The sequence below is a fragment of the Microtus pennsylvanicus genome, chromosome 11 (genome assembly GCF_037038515.1).
Source record: "Microtus pennsylvanicus isolate mMicPen1 chromosome 11, mMicPen1.hap1, whole genome shotgun sequence".
Classification (NCBI taxonomy): Eukaryota; Metazoa; Chordata; class Mammalia; order Rodentia; family Cricetidae; genus Microtus; species Microtus pennsylvanicus.
Genome location: NC_134589.1, coordinates 15,689,342 through 15,711,940, shown reverse-complemented (window position 1 = coordinate 15,711,940; position 22,599 = coordinate 15,689,342). Strand labels below are relative to the sequence as shown.

Here is a 22,599-nt window from a genome sequence, read left to right as displayed (position 1 = left end):
TGCGGAGGTCAAAGGACCACTTGTGGGAGTCGCATGCATCCTGAGGATCAAACTCAGGTCAGCAAGCCTGGTAAGCACCTTTACCCATGCAGCCACCTCACTGGTCCTGGCGATTGGTTTCATCAATGCTGAAGCCAAGCCTTTCTTTTATATTTCAGGGCTCCAGGCAAAGGGATTTGGAAAGCATGGTAAACAACACTCTCTTGGTCCACTGCTTCATAATGACATGTCTTAACCCAAGGAGAGGGCTATAGTGGCTTGGATCATAAAGACCATAAATGTCCACCCAAAATGCTATGGTAAAAACTGAGTTAGTAGCCAGTAGCAGGCAGATGGGTAGATGAAGGAAACTGTAGACAGAAGTTAGGTCATTGAGGGTGTTCCTTGAAATATTAGAACCCTTGCCCCTCCTACCTGACAGCTCCTGGGCCACTATGAGGTAAGTGTCTTTGCTCCATCACAGTACCTCCCCTGAGCAAGAGGGCAGTTCAGGAACTGAAACTGTGATCCCCAAAAAACTTATTCCTATTTGAAGCTTTATTATCCTAGCTATTTTGCCACAGCGATAGAAAGCTGACTAATAAGAGCTTAATAACTCACTAATAACTAGTAATCTTAGGGTAGGCTGGCCGTGGTGGCATACACATTTAACCCCAGTACTCAGGAGGTTGAGGTAAGCAGATCTCTAAATTCAAGGCCAGCCCGGTCCACACTGATGTGTTCTAGGACAGCCAGCACTACACAGTACGACCCTGTCTCAAAAAAACAAACAAAAAATCAAAAATAACATATGGGCCACAGTGCAGTGTGTGTGTGCCAGTATTCCCAGCACTCAGGAGGCTGAGGCAAGAGAACCATGAGTTTGACTGTGGCCAACTTGGGCCACAGTGAGACCCTTTCTGAAGCAACATACATGGGTTTAGAATATGAAATATCGGGGCTGGAAAGATGGCTCAGAGGTTAAGAGCATTGACTGCTCTTCCAGAGGTCCTGAGTTTAATTCCCAGCAACCATCTGTAATGAGATCTGGTGCCCTCTTCTGGTGTGCAGGTACAGCTGCATACATAATCAATAAATAAATCTTAAAAAAAAAAGAATATAAAATATCCCAAAGTGTTAAGTGGTAACTACAAAGGAATATTCAAGATTAACACTCTTGAAGGAAAACCATTTTAGTGCTAATTTTTAATGGTGAGAGAACTTTCCTATGGGTCCATATATTCTTGTAGGACGACTTCAAAAAGTCAACGAGGCACGCTCAGATTCTGTCAATCAGTTTTTAATATATGTCATAGGTAGTTCATATGAATGCTTAAATTACAAAATTAGCTGCCACAGTCCGAATTTGTGGGACTTTAAGAAAGCTTATATTACTCAAAAGATAACTAAGCACATAAATTTTGATTCTAAAATGTATCTTAAAGGTTTGTAAAACAATGTTAAGTCTAGAATCATATGGCCTTAAAGTGATTCAATTTTGTTATTCTTAATAACTTAACCTTGTGAATTGTTAAAAAAAGCATACACCTGCATACCCAGTGCACACATTTCTATTAACCTAGACAAAGTCACATGAGAAACTCCATATAATCCCCAAGGCAACAGCTCACACGGTTTTCACTGCAACTCACTGTTACTGCTTCAGAACACAGAAAGCATCAACAAAAACCCACCACCCCTCAAAAAAACAACTCTTTCCCATCCCAGCAAAAATTACCTGGTATAAACAGTGACTTAAAAAAAAAAATGCTTTCTCAGTAGGAAGCATTTATAAAATGCAGAGCTCTCAACAAGCCAAATGCTTATGCAGATGGGGGCCTCTCCCCACAAAAGCTTCCACCTCAAGAGGCAGACAAAACTCTTGTCGCATTTAAGAAGGCTCACATTTTAAAAGCCTACTTATGCACACCGATGGCTGTGTTTCTAAAAGCACATACCGGCCTCAATTGTGGGCAAGACAGAAGTGGAGAGAGAAGAAAGGAGCACGCAGAAGACAGACAGCAGCTTCTCCGTGAAGACCCAACAGGTTGCAGCCACCATGAAAAGCACTGTGACCTCACAGAGCAGTGATCTGAGCTAAGGGAAGCAGCTCACTTCTCATGCATCTTCCTCAGGAAAAACAAAACTACTCCAAATTCAGTGCTCACACTGTCATTAGCTCATAGTACCAGGCAAGGAGAAACTGCTCCTGTACTACCCACCTCTAGAATCTTCCATGACACCTCTAGATTTCCTCCTATAAACACACACACGAAATACACACTGCACTATGTTCCAAGTCTCTGAAATGCATCACCACATACAGTGCTCTAAATTCCACTGTTTTCACAACTGTAATGTGGACACAGGAAAAACACCAAGCAATGTTTATTGTGCAACTCCAATAGAAATTCTTGGGATCTTGTTTAGAGTCAGTCTCCACAGTTATTCTAATTGCCCAGTTTAAAAAAAAAAATCTTTCTATAAATTCCATGATTGTTCTTCAAACACCAAAGTAAAGCACTGATAATTCATGTTATAATTTAAAAATATTTTAAAACTACACATACTTTATATACCATCCTTTTATAAAATAAACTAATTTGATTATCTGGAAGGAAATAACTGAAAGAGCCCTTTCAATGTATCTGTAACCTCTGTAGAACTCCAAACCGAGAGAAGAGGGGAGAGGACGGGAGAAGAGGGGAGGGTGGAATAAGGATTTCTCAGTCACCAGGAATATGTTGACTTTAGGGGAGAAACGGACTCGTGCTTTTCCCGTTTCCTTTGGACGCAGACCTCTGGGATGACTTTACATGGCTTTCACTTTGATTTGCTTCATTTTCATCTGCTTCTTCTCCAACTTCTTTTGTTCTCTCCTCAAAGCAGCTTCCTGTAAAATAGGGAGGGGAAGGAAAGATCCAAATTAAGCTCTAAGCACACACTGAAAAAAACTGGGGGCTGGAGAACCAGCTTGGTGGCTCGAGCTCATGCTGCTCTGCAGCAGCCGCAAGTTCTGTTACCAGCACACGTCCGGCAGCTCACTGGAGGCTTCTGGTCTCCGTGGGCACCTCTACTCACCCGTATTACTCAAAATCCCTTTTGGGGAGTTGGGAAGGAGGAGTGGATCTCTTCATACAGTTCTGGCTTTCCTGGAACTCACTGTGTAGTCCAGAATGACCTGGAATTCATAGATATCTGCATACCTCTACCTCCCAAGTGCTGGGATTAAAGGTGTGGGCCTTTTATTCAAGATCTTGGTCTTGCAACCCAGGAAACATTTTTGCAGATACATATAAAAATAAGCACTAGCATTTGGAAGACTAAGGCAGGAGGATTGCAGTTTGAGGCTAACTTTGGCTACATAGTTCCAGGCCAATCTATGCTATGAGACATCGTTTCCAAAGACAAAAACATTGCCAATTCATATGTCATCAAATAAAAATTAACAAAAACAAAAAAAGATAATCAAATCCTTTTTTTAAAGATTTATTTATTTATTATGTATACAACATTCTGCCTCCATGTATGCCTGCACGCCAGAGGAGGGCGCGCGATCTCACTACAGATGGTTGTGAGCTACCATACGATCACTGGGAATTGAACTCAGGACCTCTGGAAGAGCAGCCAGTGCTCTTAACCACTGAACCATCTCTCTAGCCCCCAGATAATCAAATATTAATTTAGATAGAAACTCATCAAAGTTTTTGCCTTGCATGTGTTTCTTTTCTTTGAAACAAGGTCTCTCACTAAGTTACCCAAGCTGAACTTAAATTCAAACCCCACCCTCTTTTAAATGATAGTTTCATTATTTAGCCATTGCTAACCTAGAAATTGCAATTAAGACCATGATTGGAGGCTAAAGAGATGGTCTAATGTTTAAGACTATTTGTTGCTTTTCCAGAGGACCTGCCTGAGTTTGGTTCCTAGCACCAACCAGGTAGCGCACAACCACCTATAACTCTGTAATTCAAGCTCCAACCCTATTTGGGCATCTCTTATCCACAAGTAGACACATTATTAAAGATAAAAACAGGTCAAGCAGCCGGGCAGTGGTGGCACACACCTTTAATCCCAGCACTCGGGAGGCAGAGGCAGGCGGATCTCTGAGAGTTCGAGGCCAGCTTGGTCTACAGAGCAAGTTCCAGAACAGAGCTATACAGAGAAACCCTGTCTCAAAAAAAAAAAAATTAATTAAAAAAATAAAACCAGAAGCTAGAGAGACAGCACAGTCAATGAAGCGCTTGTCTTACAAGCACAAGGACCCGAGTACATCCTAGAGCCTGTGTAAAGTCTGGAGTGGTGGCAGGCACTTGCTGAGGAGGAGTGACACTGGCCAGGCAGCCTAGCCTACTAAGTGAGTGCAGAGAGAGTACAGAGAGATATCCTGTCCCTATACACCCCTCTCCCCAGCAAAAACACAGGACTAGTAAAGCACTTTCCTAGCATGTACAAGGCTCTAAGTTTAACTGCCAGCACGACACACAAAGATGGCAGCACTTTTCAAATGACTCCTGAGTTTGTGCTCTGTACACGTGTCTGTGTGTCTCTCTTTACCACCACCCCTGCCCTGTCCGTCTGTCTCTCCAAACAAAATCATGAAAGCATGAGGACATGAAAGAAAGCAAAAAATAAAGCAAGAAAAAACCCACAAGGGTTTGTCTTTTAACCTCATTACATAGAAAAGAAAGAGAGAAAGAGAGAGAGAGAGAGAGAGGAAGAAGGAGGAGGAGGAGGAGGAGGAGGAGGAGGAGGAGGAGGAGGAGGAGGAGGAGGAGGGGAGGGGAAAGAGAAACCCAGATGGCTCAGAGGTTAAGGGGTTAAGAGTTAAGAGCATTGGCGCGGTGGTTCACAGCCACCTGTAATGAGATCTGATGCCCTCTTCTGGCCTGCAGGTATACATGCAAATAGAACACCATATATATATATATATAAAATAAAAACTTATAAAGGAGAGAGAGAGAGAAGGGAACGGAAGGGAGGAGAAGGGAAGAGGAGGAAAAGAAAAGGAAGGGAGGAAAGGAAGCATGCATGAGGCACAGGAGCAGCACTAAGGGTTCCTGAGCCGCACAAGGCAGCATTAGTGACTGGCTATCGGCAACCACACGGTCACACAGCAGCAACTCGGAGCCTCCCTTACTCTGAAAAATGTTATTCAAGACTCAAAAATTCTCGTCTAAACTCACATCTTCCAGAACTTTGTTCTCCTTTTCATTTGCAAGGTTTACAGTTGGACTTTGGCATCTTATTTCAGGAAATATGAGAATATACTGAATTTTTTTTAAATGTAACATGCTATTGTCCAAGAATCACAAGTTTGGAATATCAGTTATATAAGAAACAGAAACCGACAACAAAACCCACGGAAACACTAGAATTCACTAATTCTGTATCAAGCCCTAATTTTAAATGGCAAGTTTATTTAAAATGTGAGGTGTGTATGTCAGCTTATTTAAAGTCCCTGATTTCTTTCTAATTGTTTGGTCTGAAATGGAGCTGTGCTGGGGAAAAAGGGGAATCCACTCACTTTCCAGGGGCACGAACGCAGCTTAGGACGGCTGGAAGAGGAACACGGTGCTGTCAGATGACATTTCCCAACTTTAGCCCGGGTGCTTTCTACACAGAATTATCAGAGACAGTACAGCACAAACAGGCAGCTGGATAATTAAGATTTATTTATTTTCATGTGCACTGGTGTTTTGCCTGCAGGTGTGTCCGTGTGAGTGAGCCAGATCCCCTAGAACTGGAGTTACAGACAGCTGTGAGCTGCCATGTGGGTGCTGAGAATTGAACTCAGGACCTCTGCAAGAGCAGCCAGTGCTCTTCACCTCTGACCCACCTCTCTATCCCACATCTGGATAACTAAAAACAAAACAATAGTTTTGGGAAATTCTCACAAAGCCTCAACCTTAGACAAAGAACTACAAGCAACTAAAGAACTCTGAGAGCAGGAGAAATAATCTTCCCCAGGCAAGAGCACACCAACTAGTTACCCAATACTAAAAGGAGAGTCCAGAAAATATACAAAAAAACACTATAAAGACTGAACAGGTTGTGTTTATACATTTAGATACACACACACACACACACACCAGCAACAACAACAAAGAGAGAGAGGTCATGAGCTTCAAAGAGAGCTGGGGGAAGGACTAGATATATGGGAAGTTTTGGAAGGAAGAAAAGGGAGAGATGATATAACATAAAAAACATATAAACCAGACCCAGCAGCCTCAGTGGTGGGGAGCATCTCACCTCCAGCCTGCGCTGCTTCTCAGGGTCTTCCTCATTCATGATCCGCTCCTTCTCGGCTCTTTTCTTCTCCTCACGCCGCGACTGCGCAGCCTCCTGTCTCTGCACGTGGGTCAGTTTCAAGAAGTTCTCTTCCACGCGGGCCCGGTTCTTATCTGCTCGTTGTTTACCCTTCCCCAGGAAACAAAGTCTTCATAAGAAACCCGTTTCCATCCCACAGGAGAAAACCCCACTGAGCATTCTTTGGTAAAACTACTCCCCCTTGCATGTCAAGTCAACTAGACTCAGTCGCTGCAGCCACTGACAGCTGCAGCCACTGGGGAAAACCAACCATAAAAGGTGCCGGTTTGTAAGAAAGGCTTTGGGTCTTACTTCTCTGTTGAGTCGAAACTTTTTGGCTTTGTCAATAGAATAAATCACCATGTTCATCAGGGGTAGCAAAGCCTCCATATCCTTTGGGTACGTGTTACCTGAGCCAGGCACTGGAAAACAAAGCCATTTTCCTACTGAGTTAATGGCAGCATTAACACTTCTGGGTTGGCAGTCTTTCTTAATGCTAACAGACTAGCTCCTTAGAGGAACCCAGAAACCAACAAGGAGGAATGATTAGTGATGGAAAAATAATTGAAAACCAGTTTCTAAGAGGCTAAGAACTAGCCAGACAGGGCCCAGATACTCACCATTAAATGTAAACAGTAGTGTCCTCTTAGTGTCAGGCAGCTTTAAAGGCTGACCCTCCCTGTCACGAAAGAGAAGTCTGGTAAGAGAGGAGCGAAGACAGGCACTTTCCATGTCTGCCTCAGCTGGGCAAACACCTGCGAGAACAGCACTGGACACACTCGGCATCTCTAAGTCAACGGTGATCACTGAGCCTGAGAGCACTTTAAGCTCATCTACCCCACTCTGTGCTACATTTGAAACCTCAGTCATGTCCCCAGCGGGCAGGATATATTTATTCCCTTTCACCTGAGGAGCCAGAAATATGCCTGTATTTAAACCTGAGGCCATATTTTAAATATTTTTGCTTAATTTTTAAATTTCTAAGCTTATATTTATCTTACGTATATGAGTGTTTTGCCTGCATGTATGTATGTAGTATGCAGTGCCCACACAGGCCAGAAAACGGTGTCAAACCTCTTGCAACTGGAATCAGAACAGCTTTTAGCATCCACGAGGGAGCTGGGAGCCAAGCCATGGTCCCTGATCTTCTGCATAAACAACACACTCTCAACTACAAGTCATCTCTCCAACTCTCAGCTTCTGCTTTTAATCTTGGTCATTATTCTCTAAAAGTTGAGGCATACAGTATAACATTTACTTAATAGCACCCGCATTGTATCAGGTATTACAAGAATCCACAGAGGGTTTCCTGTGGAAAAGGCTATGTATGTTACTCAAAACACATCACTTTATGTAGGAGACTCAAGCATCCTGAGAACTTGGTAAGGTGCGGGTTATTCAACCAACAATCCCTCATGGACTCGGAGCAAGCACTGTTTATAATTTTCTTCTGTCATTATCACTGCAAATTTTGACTGTCAAACAATTGGCTTCTGCTCCACTGCAAACAAAAGGCTTGGTAAAAGCTATAATGCAATGCTTGGTGCCTGCTGTTATTACTAAATTTACCAAGGCGAGGATGATGCAACATCATCTCAAAGCATAAGGACCTGAGTAATCTCCACATACAACTAAATTCAGAATACATTTTTGTTGCTGCTCCTCTTATTCTGGTATTGGAAAATGAACACAGCTCCCAGAATGTCTGTTGTTGACACTGAGTCTCACTGTTTATCCCTAGCTGGCTGAGAACTCACTATAGAAACCAGGCAGGCCTAGAATTCAGAGATCCTTCTGCTCCTGCCTCTAAAAGCTGAGATCAAAGACTTGTGCCACCACGCCTGTCCAGAATGGCTTTTAGTTGTACTCAATCCCATAGCATATGAGACTAGCCTGCAACTAATAATTCAGGTCACAACTCATTCTCTATCAGAAGTATATTTAATTATGCTTTCCATAAGCTGCAAATTCAACGAACAAATCCAAGCCCATGAACAATACTGTACACCCAAACAATACTGCCATAAAACCAGAAACTATGGTTTTATATGTCATTATAGTCAATGTCATTTGAAAACATTCAGCTGTTCAAAAGCGAAGCGAGAAAAGATGATAAAATATGAAATACTTAGATTTGTATTTAAAATCAAACATCAGAAATTCAGAAATGGGAAAGGGTGTGCCAACTGCGATGTCTTAGCACCAGCCCTTCCTTGTGAACGTCACTGGGTCAGTGATGCAAACATGCTGGCTTGGGGAGGCAGCCAGTGTCTTCTCATGGTGTGATAACTGGGAGGCCATTCGTTACCAAGTTTACTTCCCCACTTGATAAGGAAACTGCAGAGGTCCCTTGTAGCATTCTAACATAAAACTAATAGGGAAAATAAATTTTAATACTTTATTTCATACATACTCTTGCATTATCTTTGGACCAGAAAACTGGTCTGAAAAATGGACGGATTCAATCTTGTCAGCATAGTGTGTAAGAAAGTGAACCATCTAAAAAAAAAAAAAAAAGGAAAGAATATTAACTAGAGTTTGGCATTTTATAGTCACCTTTAAATCCTTACTTTTATATAATGTCATTCAGTCATTCAGACTAAAATACTCTTTTCTTGAAAAACAAAACAAAAAACAAAAAACCTAATGAGCCATCAGGTCAGCCCTCAACTTTAGCTTAAAGAAACGCTTCTCTGTAGCCATCCTCCAGCCTTAGCCTCTGCCATGACGGGATCACAGTGCCTGCCCTGTGTGCCCATCTTTACTTATACGAACAAACTCAAAATGACTTAAATGTCACCACCAAAGGATTAAAGCTGTAATCTTTTCTTTAAATTTATGTGTATTGGTGTTCTGCCATGGGTGTCGGGTCCCCTAGAACTGAAATTATAGATAATTGTGAGCTGCCATGTGGAGGCTGAGAATTGTGCTGGGAACTCAGAGCTCTTAACCACTGAGCCACCTCTCCAGCCCCAAGGCTGTAATCTTTAAAACAAAACAAACAACAACAAAAAGTCCACCAAAGCACCTGAAAGTGGGCTTGGAGTGTTAGCACATTCTTTAATTTTAGCATTTGGTGGATAGAGGCAGGCAGACCTCTTTGAGCTCCAAGATACACAAGGCTACATAGTGAGACTCTGTACTGTCTCAAAAAACAAAAAACAAAACAACAACAACAACAAAAAAAACAAGCCGGGGCAGTGGTGGCGCATGCCTTTAATCCCAGCACTCGGGGAGGCAGAGGCAAGCAGATCTCTTGAATTCAGGGCCATCCTGGTTACAAGAGCTAGTTCCAGAATGGGCTCCAAAGCTACAGAGAAACCCTATCTCGAAAAACCAAAACCAACCAACCAACCAACCAAACAACAAAAAACAAAATTATGGGACCCTTGGCTCGCCAAGCAGACACTGAGATACACACTGGAGTCCTTATGGTTTGACTGCAATGCTAACCGCCAGGTTGTCTGCTGACTGACAGCCCTCTGACAGGTTGTGACCAGTGTGAGGAAGGGGTACACAACTGCAACTAATGTACAGCATCGGAGAGGACCTGGTTCAGCTTCAGGGAGGTACCTCTTCAACATGAGAGCTGCTCAAAGTCTCATTAAAATGGCGTGGCTTTGCTACTGCTTCTAGAACAAGTAAAGGCTGTGCTGTGTTTACCCAATCGATCAAAATCAGCTAGGTGACTCTAAGGACCACAGAAAATGTTTACCATGAGTGGTCAGCAGTCACAGATTATTTACCTGCTGTTTCAAAAATGAGTAAAATAAAATTTAGTATGCGATTTTTATTTACTTATTCTTTTGGAGACAGAGTCTCTAGCTGTACTCCTTAGCCTGTCTGGAACATGATCCTCTTGCCTCAACCTCTGGAGTTGCTGCCATTACCGCTGTGCACGACTGCACACATCTCCACTGCATTACCGCTGTGCACGACTGCACACATCTCCACTGCATTACCGCTGTGCACGACTGCACACATCTCCACTGCATTACCGCTGTGCACGACTGCACACATCTCCACTGCATTACCGCTGTGCACGACTGCACACATCTCCACTGCATTTACCTTTGTGTCCATCATGCCCTCTGTGACTTCTCCCATTTCCGACAGGATGGCCAACGAGTCTGGCAGTCCATACTTTGCTCCAGACTTAGGTTTATCACTACAGAACTCGCTCTGGAAGAAGAAAATGAGAACAGGAAACATGGTATTCTATGATACAGACTTTCCTCAAAGGTTAAGTATGTTCTGCCCATTCTGGAGTGGTGCTTAACGTCTGAGTAACGGAACGGTGCTGTGCTACACAGCTGAACTTCTCTGTAATAAAGAGGCAGTGTCTACAGACATTGATATTGGAGCAACTTGACATACCAGATCCTGCATCTCTTTCTGCAGCCGCACCAAAGCTTTGCGAGTGCCAACAGCAAACACATATGTATCCATGTCCTCATCATTCATGGTTACTTTTATTTGCTTTAAAAAGAAAACAAAAACTTGTTTAGGATCTATGATGGGTAGATTTCTAAAAGGCTCTGAAGAGTTCAGTCTTTTCTCCCCTGGAGCAGGATTCATGGATATAACTGCAGAAGGTTCTTCACCAATTGATTCAAATTAACAAAAAGGGGCATTGTCCTGAGTATATCACATAAGTATTAACAATAATTTGGCCCTAGCTAAAGCAGAGAATCCTTGGGGCAAAAGTGATCATCAAGGGATGGCTATAAAGTCTTGAGGGTAATGCCTTCAGGACGCGAGTACTCCCCAGTCAACAGGTATTGAGAAAATAGGTATCTATAATACAAGGGACTGAATTCTGACAAAAATCTGAATGGGCTTGTGAGAAGGAAACACAAGCCTGGCCCACACTGTTTTCCGCCCCCTAGATCTACGTTAGACCCAGCTAACCTACACTGGGCCACTTATGTACTGACACTATAAGACAGCAAATGGTGTTGGGTTTTTTTGTTTTTTTGGTGTTTTTTTTTTTTTTGGACTTTTCGAGACAGGGTTTCTCCGTAGCTTTTTTGGTTCCTGTCCTGGAACTAGCTCTTGTAGACCAGGCTGGCTACTCACAGAGATCCACCTGCCTCTGCCTCCCGAGTGCTGGGATTAAAGGCGTGCACCACCAAGACCCAGCTGGTTTTGTTTTTTTTGTCTTTATTTTTGAGATAGGATCTCATATTTTTTTTTTTTTGCTGGGAATGGGAATGTGTGCCTTTAATCTCAGTACTCAGGAGGCTGAGGTGCTGTGGGATAATGTAGATTATTGAATCTACTTTTACTGAGGTAGGCAGAGCTCTGTGAATTTGAGGTCAGCCTGATTTACACAGTGAGACTGTTTAAAAAGGGAACAGAAAAAGATTTCTTATTCCTATCCTATGTTCATGAGTGTTTGCCTACACGCAAATCTGTGCACCATGTGTGTGCACCACTCCTGGAGGCTAGAAGAGGGCACTGGTCCCCCTGGAACTAGAGTAACTGATGGTTATAAGCTGGCTGTTGGTGCTGGGAATCAAGCTCAGATACTCTAGAAAGTAGCCAGTGCTCCCAATCGCTGAGCCATTTCTCAAGTCCCAGACGGTACTATTTTAAGCTGTTCAGTTTGGTGGCAAATTGTTGTGAAGAAACACAACACTAACAAGTTCATACAGAGTAGTCAAGTGCAAAAGTCAACAACAAACAGGATCCAAATGGACAGGGTGATATAAGAATTATATCTAGGGGATGGAGAGATGGCTCAATGTTAAATTCTAGGCTCACAACCAAAAATATAAGAATTATATCTGAGCTGGGCGGTGGTGGCGCACGCCTTTAATTTCAGCACTCAGGAGGCAGAGGCAGGCGGGTTTCTGGGAGTTCGAGGCCAGCCTGGTCTACAAGAGCTAGTTCCAGGACAGGAACCAAAAGCTACGGAGAAACCCTGTCTCGAAAATCAAAAGAAAAAAAAAAAAAAAAGAGTTATATCTGAGTTTTGCTTCAGGCTCCTGGCACCAAGCTAAAACCTTCAGTATGCTTTATTATTTACTGGGAACCCCTTTCTATCAATCCACGGTGTCCAAGTGGCTTCGGGAAAGGGGCTGATCATGAGATAAGATAAATGCCGAGGGCTGGAACTGTTCAAGGCCCTGTTCAAGGACCTTGTGGGGAGGAGCACTGAACCATGCTGAGCAGAAATCTGGAACCACATTCAGGAAGTTCCCGTACTGTGATGCTGTGAATGTTAAAGGGTGGCATGCTGGAGACGGTAAAAAAGCTCCACACGTCCTGCCGTTTTCTGGCAGTGTCTCAGGGTGTAGCTCTGGTCAGACTGGAGCTCGCTATGCACCCAGGCTGTCCTGGAACTCAAAGAGATTCACCGGCCTCTGGCTCACAGGTGCTAGGATTAAAGGCGTGCACCACCATACCTGGCATCCCTCATTTTTTCCAGTTGCCCATTGCCAAGTTGTGTCCTTAATAAATCAGTAAATATAAGCAAAGGTTTTCCTTGAATTTGTGAATCATTCTAATAAATTATTATCCCTGGAGGGAGGTGATGGGAATGCTTAATTCATAGGTGATCAGCCAAAAGTCATGGTATGGGTGGCCTGGGGTTTGAAATTTCCTCCTAAGTAGGGACAATGGGGGTCCTGAACCCTTCAACCTATGACCTGAAGGTAGCAGTGTCAGAATTAAATTGTTAGATCCCAGCTGGTGTCTAGAGAATCCAAGAACTGGCCATTGTTGGAAAACATACTTAATATTCTGCATTGGAACAGGCAATGTTATAAACCTAAGAAGTCTGATATGATAAAGCACGGTTCTATTTATACTAATTATATTTCTTAATGGTTGGGCCAAATTTTTAGTATGTGGAAGAAAGGATATGTGGGGCTGGAGAGATGGCTCAGAGGTTAAGAGCATTGCCAGCTCTTCCAAAGGTCCTGAGTTCAATTCCCAGCAACCACATGGTGGCTCACAACCATCTGTAAAGAGGTCTGGTGCCCTCTTCTGGCCTGCAGACATGCACACAGACAGAATATTGTATACATAATAAATAAATATTTAAAAAAAAGATTTCTATTCTTCTGCGTTCACAGACAATTACACAATTCAGAAGAAGAAAAAAGCAAACAATAGCAACCCTGTCTGTGGAGCCTCTCTTTGGGAGAAAGGCGGGGAATGTTTTTGACAGAGCGTACAAATTTGCAGATTAATGTTAATCTAATAAATGGAAGACAGTACATCCAATAACCTAGATTGTGATTTGAGCTCTTTCAACCAAAATTAATCATCTGATTCAACACACACACACACAAAACCTAAAACAAACAAAATAAACTTTGAGAAGTAACCTAGTATTTTTGTCAAAGACACAAGTATTCTTAGGGCTGGAGATGTGCTTAAAACGGCTTAAAATGTTCTCCTTGCAATGCAAGCCTGAATGCCTGAATTTGATCCCCCAGACTGCAAGATGTAAGGAAAGAATTGACTCCCAAATGTTGTCCTCTGACCTGCACACATGTTTCCATATTGACACACACATAGATACATTCTAAAACATAAAGGAAAAGTGTTCACAAGGAGACCGGGACACCAGGGCACACTATATGGGCAACTGTTCTCTCTGTTAGGATACTCCGGCTGTTACAAGCGGTGACAGACATCATCTCCTTCCCTGCTGAGAGCAAGTGGAGTTGAACACTGAGGAAAAAAAGACCATCTGCTTAGGCAGAAAAGCATCAGGCTTTCTGGCATGGACACATACTGCCAGGAGTTCCAAACACAATCCAGATAGAAACAGAACAGCTAAGAAAATAATTCAGTTGATACCAAGAAAACAAGCAGGAATACATACCACTTGATCACTCACTGGCCTCATCATCCGGGCCAGGACATTAAGTAAGTCTTGTCTCTTAAGGAACTGAAAAAAACGAGAGAAATGAGTCCATATCTTGCAGTTTAAACTTTCAGAAGGGCCTTGGAGGGGACTCAAATGCTTCATTTGCCAATTACTAGAAATATAATACTCAGACTTACTTTAAATCAAACAAGGAAGAAGAAAGCACTAAATTTATATTAGCAGTCACATTTAAAAAATGAAGGAAGGATGTATGTTAGAGCATAGTTCCCTACTTACCCTCAGCTGGATAAGCATGCCTTCACAGCACACTCGACCAGAACACCACAGGTTATAAATGTGTTCATTCTCCTGATTCAACTTTCCCGTGCTTGTGGCTTCTTTGTTAGTCCCATCATCCCCTAGGAGTAAAAGCACCGAATCTCACTCACTGAACTTTCGGATCACTTTAGGACAGCAATGCTTTGCTATCGCATAGACTCTCCTTTGAAAGGAATTAAAGGACCGGCCTGTGGCTTTTACTTCAGTATTATTTTAAAGGTTTCATGCCTCAGTAGATTTGATGAATAAGTTTAGCATCTGCTTCTTCACACATTAATTCATCTAGACTTGAAGACATGCTCAGTGTCATTTCTCAGTCAACCATCTTCATAACAAGATTTGTATATAAAGCCTGGATTTTCTGTATGAGTTTCATTAATTCCAATTACTTCTGACAGAGTAGAGTTCAATGGCAGTTCCAACACATTCCAAATCTCCAAAATCATTATTTTATTTCAATTTTATACCAACTTCGGCAAACAACAGCTCCCAAAGTTTCCTGTGTAAAATGAGCGATTTCCACTGTTCCACCACTTTCTGTTGCTATCCACTCATGTTTCTCTGTGAATTTATGCAGAGAGCTGAGAGAATGGTATCTGTCACTGCTACCAGTGCACAGTAGGCACCAAGACGGTAGGCATCAAGGGCACAGACAGGTTTCTTTGTCAGCTGCTAGGCCAAGTATGCTGGGGTGCTGAGGGCTGCTGCACAGGCCAGTAGAGGTTGGACTTCTCTTTACTTTTAAAACTCTTTATTGTCTCCATAAAAAAAGTTATGGACTCTGGCATGAAGAAGAGGGAGGGCAATGAGCCAAAGAATGCTTCCCCACTGGCCCTACCCCCAAATTCCTTGATCAAAAATACCCTTTAAAAACTACTGAACAGGGAAGAGAACATTCATCCACTGGTAAACAGGTAGAGAGTTCTAATAACATGGCTGCAATTTAACCCCTTAAATAAGTTTTAACATCAGTTTCCTTTTAACAAAAATAAAAAGTATATCCAATTAACAGTGTTGCAACAAAAAGCAATTTTAAAACGTATAACAAAAAAAGAAAGGAAAGAAGAAAGAAAAAATATGTGAGGCCTAATTTAGTAGTGCACGCCTTTAATTCCAGCACTAGGAAGGTAGAGGCAGGGGAATCTCTATGAATCTGAGGCAAGCTTGCCTTACAAGGCAGTCCAAGGTGGTCAGGGCTACATAATGTACCAGCAAGACAGCTCAGCTGGTGAAGACACTGATTACCAAGTCTGATGACCTGAATCCAGGTCCCACATGTGGAAGGAGAGACTGATTCTCACAAGTTGTTTTCTCTGCTTATGCTATCACAAGCATCCCTGTCCACTTCCAATAATTAATTAGTAATAAATTAATTAAAGAAACAATTAAAACCACCAAAACCAAAACAATGCATGTAAAGTTCATAGAAAAATGTGCACACAGAGCAGCAGACGGAAGGGAGTGTATTACTAAGGAGAGATAAGGTGCTAAGTGAGTGTGAAGGGTGTCCAGCCTCACAATCCATGCTACACGGAGTGAGTGTGAAGGGTGTCCAGCCCCACAATCCACACTACGCTGAGTGTGAAGGGCATCTAACCTCACAATCCACACTAAGCTGAGTGTGAAGGGCGTCTAACCTCACAATCCACGCTACACTAAGTGAGTGTAAAAGGCGGCTAACATCACAATCCATGCTACACTAAGTATGAAGACCGTCTAATCTCACAATCCATACTACACAGCTAGCTACTCTACAGACTTCATGTACATCGGTGGAGCTAAAAAATCAAAGCACCCAAAACTTAAGAAATTGTGAGGATTTTCCTGTTCAAAAAATTGAACTGAAATCATTTATCAAAATACCTAACATGGGGCTGGAGAGATGGCTCAGAGGTTAAGAGCACTGACTGCTCTTCCAGAGGTCCTGAGTTCAATTCCAAGCAACCACATGGTGGCTTACAGCCATCTATAATGAGACCCGGCGCCCCCTTCTGGCTTGCAGGCACACGTGGAAGGAATGCTGTACACATAATAAATAAATATTTAAAAAAAAAATACCTAACACGACAAAGTTTCTTGTTTCAACCAGAATTTTAACATCTTGCTTTTACACTGACCATATCCAAAGCTATTTAGAAATTATATTGTTGACTAATGAGAAAATGAGTTTAAATATTTAATTTACTTATACACAAAACCCAACTAAATGGGATCCTTGGAGAAAACAAATGCATTGTAGTGAGCATTCCAAAAAGTGTTTAGCTACTTCTGCTGAGGGGACAAACTATTCTTACCAGACTGTTTCCAGGTAGGCCCTGGACTCATCCAGCTTAACTTACCCACTAAGGTAAAATTGCTCTCCAAAAGTTCTCTATGAGAGTTAAACCAGGCCTGAGCAAGCCGGCTGTTCTTATTCTTCCCAATGATGTAGTTCATGATATAGGCAAGCAGACCAGTCACCATCAGAATCTCTAGATAATAACTCTCCCAGTTGTTCTGGAGGTGTGCAGGGACCTTAGGAAGGAAAAAGTCCCATTTAATGTTGGCTGAGACTGAACATGGAGACTAAGTAATGAGTTAAAAAAAAAAAAAAAGAAAAAAACAAACCAAAACAAGAAAGCTCATAGACAGAAGTGGATACTTTAAATTACTGTCACTGGAAAATAGTTACACATTAGAGGCTAGAGAGAAGATTCAATGGTTAGGAGCACTGGCCACTCTTGCAGATGACACAGGTTCAGTTCCCAGCACCCATATGATAGCTTGGGGACCTGGTGCTATCTCTGGCCTCTAAGGGCAACAGACAAGCACAAGATGCACTTAACAGTCATGCAGACAAACAACAAAGAAGTTACACTTCAAAAAATATGTCCATTTTGATCTTCTAGGTCAGCTTTTTATTTATTATGTTTTGGTGTTTTTCGGTTTTGTTTTTTTCTGGATAGGGTTCTGTAGCCCTAGCTGTCCTGAAACTTGATTTGTACAACAGAGAACTCAGAGATCTGTCTGCCTGTGCTCTACAATGCTGGGACCAAAGTCATGTGCTACCGCCACCACCTGGCTCTGGGTCAGGGTCACTTTCCAGAGTATGCCCAATGCCGTCCACTTATGTTACTTGAATTAAATAAAAGTAGGAGGGCTAGACTACAACACAGGAGTGCTTCATTGCAATGGATGCTCAAAGAATTCATGTTAAGCTCTTTAATTAGATTACACTACTATTCCAACCACCATAAGTCAGGGACTACAGTTATGGTATTGATGATTTACTGCTCAGTTTCGAATTTAAAATCTTATATACTTACATCAACGATTGTTATTGGGTCTTTATTTTTGCTAGAAGAGGTATCTGGTTTGTCTTCATAACCCTCAAATTCTTCATCATCATATGGCTCACTTTCAGTATCTCCCTCCTATAAAAACAAAACACAATCATGTCTACAAATGGTGCTGGCAGTTGTGTCTCACTTTGTGGGTAACATTTGTAGAGGAAAACATAACCAGTAAGCAACAAATACAGATCACAGAGCTGTAAAATGCTTTTTGCAAAATATCAAACTTTGAGGTGTAAGTAAGTTCCAGAAAACTAACATATGTGGTAATGACATTTAATAATACATTTCATATGTAAAGTTTGATAAGAGAGCTGGGTTCAGTGGCAAGTGGATTTAATCCCAGCACTTGGGAAGCAGGTAGATCTCTGCTGGTCTATATAGCAAATTTCAGGACAGCCAGGGCTATCTAGTGAGATACTGCTTCAAAACAAACAAACAAAAAACAGACAGGAAAGTTCTTTTTTTCAAATAGAATAAACCTTGTCCCTGTTTTCTCACTACTTCTTACTACACATAAAAAAACTATATGAGCCGGGCAGTGGTGGCACACGCCTTTAATCCCAGCACTCGGGAGGCAGAGGCAGGCGGATCTCTGTGAGTTCCAGGCCAGCCTGGTCTATGGAGCGAGTTCCAGTACAGGCTCAAAAACTACAGAGAAATCCTGCCTTGAAAAATTACAGAGAGACTCCAAAACACCAAAAGGATGATGCCGCTTACTTTACACCTTACACCCAAAGTTCTAAATTTTCATTCATACCTCATCTATCCTCAGTTCAGCTCTTATCTACTGCGGTAACTACACAAAACAGAATGCTTTATCAAGGCAGGAAGAACACACCACAAAACCTTTAGAAGAGCTTAGCTGGGTAGTGGTGGCGCACACAGGCCTCTGTGGGTCTGAGGCCAGCCTGGTCTACAAAGCCAGGTCTATCAGGACATCCAGGGCTATCAGAGAGAGAATAAACTAGCAAAGCTCTAACCGAACAGAAATGAAGATTCCAGAGAGTAAAAGTTCCCCTACATCTGGGTTTTTGTTTGAGAAAAGCACTAATAAATTTTCCCACCCTCTGAATTTTCCAATAAATCAATAAGTACCCTATTTGGTGGAGTTAAAGAAATGGCTCATAAGTTGAGAGCACTTGTTGCTCTTGCAGAGGTCCTGGATTTGGTTTCCAGAACACACGTGGCTGCTTAGGCCCAAAGGATCCACTTCCTTCTTCAGGCGTCAAGAGAACCAGGCATGCCATACAGTACACTGATATGCAGGAAAACACCCAGACAGAACAGTAAAAGGAAATTAATCCTCCCAGCAGTGGTGGCGCACGCCTTTAATCCCGGCACTTGGGAGGCAGAGACAGACGGATCTTTGTGAGTTTAGAGGCCAGACTGGTCTACAAATTGGGTTTCAGGACAGTCAGGGCTGCACAGAGAAACCCTGTCTCAAAAAAAAAACCAAATAAATAAATCGTAAACAAAAACCCTACCCGGGTATCTGCATCTTCAAAATCTCCTTGGTTTTCATCCTGCCCTTCCAACTCTACAGTGGTCTCATCTTCATCATCTTCAGTGGTTATCACTCGCTGAGGAGATTCCGTAACAGAGTCTTCCATGACATCCTCAAACTCAGCGAAATCATTATCATCATACTCTACGATGTCTTCCTCATCCTCGAAATCACCAAACTTGGCTTCAGAGACACTCCCAAACACCAAAAGGACAGCACAGAAAGCGTAGAAGGCTTTCATTGCGTCTTAAAAATAAGCTGTAAGAGACAGAGAGTGTGTGCTAAGTGAACTATCATTCCACATACAGGATCAACACAGTTCGTAAATCGTTAGTAATCTACAAACCAGCTAGGAGTGGTGACACATGCTTGTAATTCCAGTACTTGGGAGGTAGAAAGAGGACCAGAAGTCCATGGCCAGCCATGGCTACATACTGAGGTCAAGGCCAGACACTTAATTAATAACAAAATAATCACAGAGCGGTGGTGGTATATGCCTTTAATTCTAGTACTCTAGAGGCAGAGGCACATGGATCTCTGTGAGTTCAAGGCCAGCCTGGTCTACAAATTGAGGACAGCCTGGACTGTTATATAGAGAAACCCTGTTTTAAAGACCCCCCCCCACTATAAATAAATAATAATAATAAAACCCAGAAGACCAACCAAACACTAAGTTCACAAACATCTCCTAAGTTTATCTTCCTCAATATTCTTGGAATCAGAGAGTACTATGTTTAAAACAAACAAACAAACGAACAAAAACAAAAACCAATAAGGTGAGGTTAAGAGGCATGGGGTCTATCAAGATTCTGTCAACAGTTATCTGCAAAAACATGTACAAGTTATTAATTTCTTTAGATTTGATTTTCTAAAATCCTCTATTTATGTTATATAGTCCATAAGCTTTTTTCCCCTCAAAAAAAAAAAAGTATTTTTGAGAGACTATTAAGTCCTTTCTAAAAGAACTAAAGAGTTCAGAGGAGCAATAAGATACAACCATTATACATAAATGGTCTTCTGACACACATAGGTTGCTGGTTTCGTCATCAGCACTGAAAAGGGAAGCCATTTACCTACAGATCCATTGTGCGTGTTTGCCCTGCAGACATGCTCTCCAGGACAAACACCACCATTATCATCATCATAAGTGTGAATACTTAAATACATCATAAGTGTGAATACTTAAATACAGAAAGAGGACGCAATGGAGACATCAATCAATGCAACAATGCAATGTGACAGAAAGGACTCATTCAAAGAGTATTAATTTTGCCTTAAATCTCAGAAGACAATAAAAAAAAATCAACCAACAAAATCATTTACGTTCTCAATTTTGCCCCCTCATCTAAACGGCAGTCCTCAGCCCAAAGGATGGCTATGTGTGAGCATATTACTGACAGGGCACTGATGGGTCTTGTGAGAGCGTTACTTCTGATGATTAAACTATAGGTGTACCGTTATGAAAGGGCTGGGCTGATGAGGTGGCTCAGTGGATAAAGGCACTTGCCAACAAGCCGAAAGACTGAGTTTTCCCCTTGGTCTGCCTCCACATAATTTGTCTTCTGACCTCTACGTTCACACAGAGGTATACCTCCCTGCTTTTCTGACCCAAATGAATGAATGGATGCCATTTTTAAAATACTACCAGGGAGCCTAGGTTTGTAACTCAGTTGGTGGAGTACCCGGGACTCTAGCACCATATAAAATTGGGTGTGGAGGCACACTCCTATAGTCCAAGCAGTGGGGAGTCTGAGGCAGGGGGATCAAAGTTCAAGGGTATCCTCTTCTATACAGTGAGCTCCTGGTCTCTCCAGGGTTCATGAGACCCTGTCTCAAGAACTCTAAGGGGTGGTAGGGTGGGGTGCATGTCTTTAATCCCAGTACACAGGAGTAAGGGGCAGACAGATGCCCAAATTCAAGGCCAACTAAGACTAAGTACTGAGATCCTAAGTTAAAAAAAAAAAAAAAAGGAAGCAGCAGGGTGTAGTGGTTTAATCTTATAAACCCAGCATCAGGCATCCTCAGCTAAAGGCCTACCCTACATAGTAAGTTTTAAGCCAGCCTGCAGGAGTGAAGCAGTGTTTCAAAAAACAAAAAGCTTCTGCTTTAGTGTTCCCCTTTTCAAGTAGAAGTAACTAATTACCACTGTCAGCTTGATTAACAGACACCAGAAAGGTCTGACCATTTCAAGCTGAGTCTATACTCGGAAAGTTCGCAACACACAAGCATTTCTAATGCAATTCATACAACCAGGCCCCCTCAAGGTTATTTAAGTTAAAATGATCCAAGGCACATGCTGCACCTGTCAGCCCATTTCTCAAATGCACAACTCTCCGCCAGGTCACCCAGCCTCGAGGACTTCTCGAGGCCAGGCACAAGCATTAACAGGCCTGTCTTGACTGTCTTCGGCCAGCTCAGTCAGTAAGTCTCTCACGCAACCACTTGACTCCAGACTGAGAAACGAGTAAGTGAAGCAATCACTGCTAGTCCTCTGGGGTCCTCATGGCATTAGTCAGAACAATGGAATTTCTAGAAACGCTGTAAGACATTCCCGTCTCCTTCCAGAGTGTTGGCTACAAACAAGCTGTTTGCTAGAAACCTTCAGCTAAGGTCGGACTCTAGAAGGGGTTGCTTCTGTCAAATCTCTCGTGCCTGGTCCTGCCTCCACCACCAATGGAGAACACTAGTGTCTACGCTCCATTCTTCCCGGCTGCACACCAGAAATCTTCTCAGATTTTGTCCTGCTGGTTGGGAATTTGCTCAAAGCCACTAATATGACCCCCAAACCCTCCTAAAGTCCAACAACAACAACGGACCAGAAAAGAACGTGCAGAGGCTTAATCTTTTTAATTCGAGAGAAGTAAATTGCGGGGATTGACGCATGTCACCACCAGCCGGACATAAAAAGGTTGGTTAGGTGAGAAACAGTCCCAGGCAATGCGGCCATGCAACGCAAAACTTAGTCACCGCTCGGCCTGGCTCGGCCACAGAGACTGGCATGTCACGGTTCGCTACCTACCTGCACCCCGGCCAGGGGCTTCTGAGGCTACCACCTCCACCCAGCCTGCCTGCGTCTGGCCTCCGCCTTCGGATCGGAAAGATTTCTGCGGGCCGCGATTGTCACTGGGTCACAACCCAGAACAGGTAGCTCAGTCACGGCACCGTACACTTCACGTAGCTTCAGCCGTCCGTTACGTAGAATGCGTACGGCTGGTCTGCGCCTGCGCACGGAGTGGGGGCGGGGGCGCAAGGCGAGGTTGGGCTGCCGGGAAAATTACGTAACCCTCGCCGCTCCTGGGCCTAGCAGG

General features: G+C 42.7%; 1 protein-coding gene across 1 annotated transcript; it reads right to left on the bottom strand.

Annotated features, from left to right (window-relative positions):
• Nucleotides 1-1,263: 1,263 nt before the first annotated feature.
• Ccdc47 (coiled-coil domain containing 47) lies at nt 1,264-22,495 on the bottom strand. Its single transcript, XM_075990359.1, has 13 exons — nt 22,311-22,495; nt 19,272-19,549; nt 17,758-17,865; nt 16,792-16,966; nt 14,411-14,532; nt 14,129-14,194; nt 10,666-10,767; nt 10,360-10,470; nt 8,702-8,787; nt 6,909-6,967; nt 6,601-6,710; nt 6,232-6,399; nt 1,264-2,872 (listed from the first exon to the last, which is right to left on the bottom strand). The coding sequence occupies exons 2-13, from the start codon at nt 19,530-19,532 to the stop codon at nt 2,792-2,794; spliced, it is 1,449 nt and encodes a 482-aa protein (XP_075846474.1). The 5' UTR covers nt 19,533-19,549; nt 22,311-22,495; the 3' UTR covers nt 1,264-2,791.
• Nucleotides 22,496-22,599: the final 104 nt, after the last annotated feature.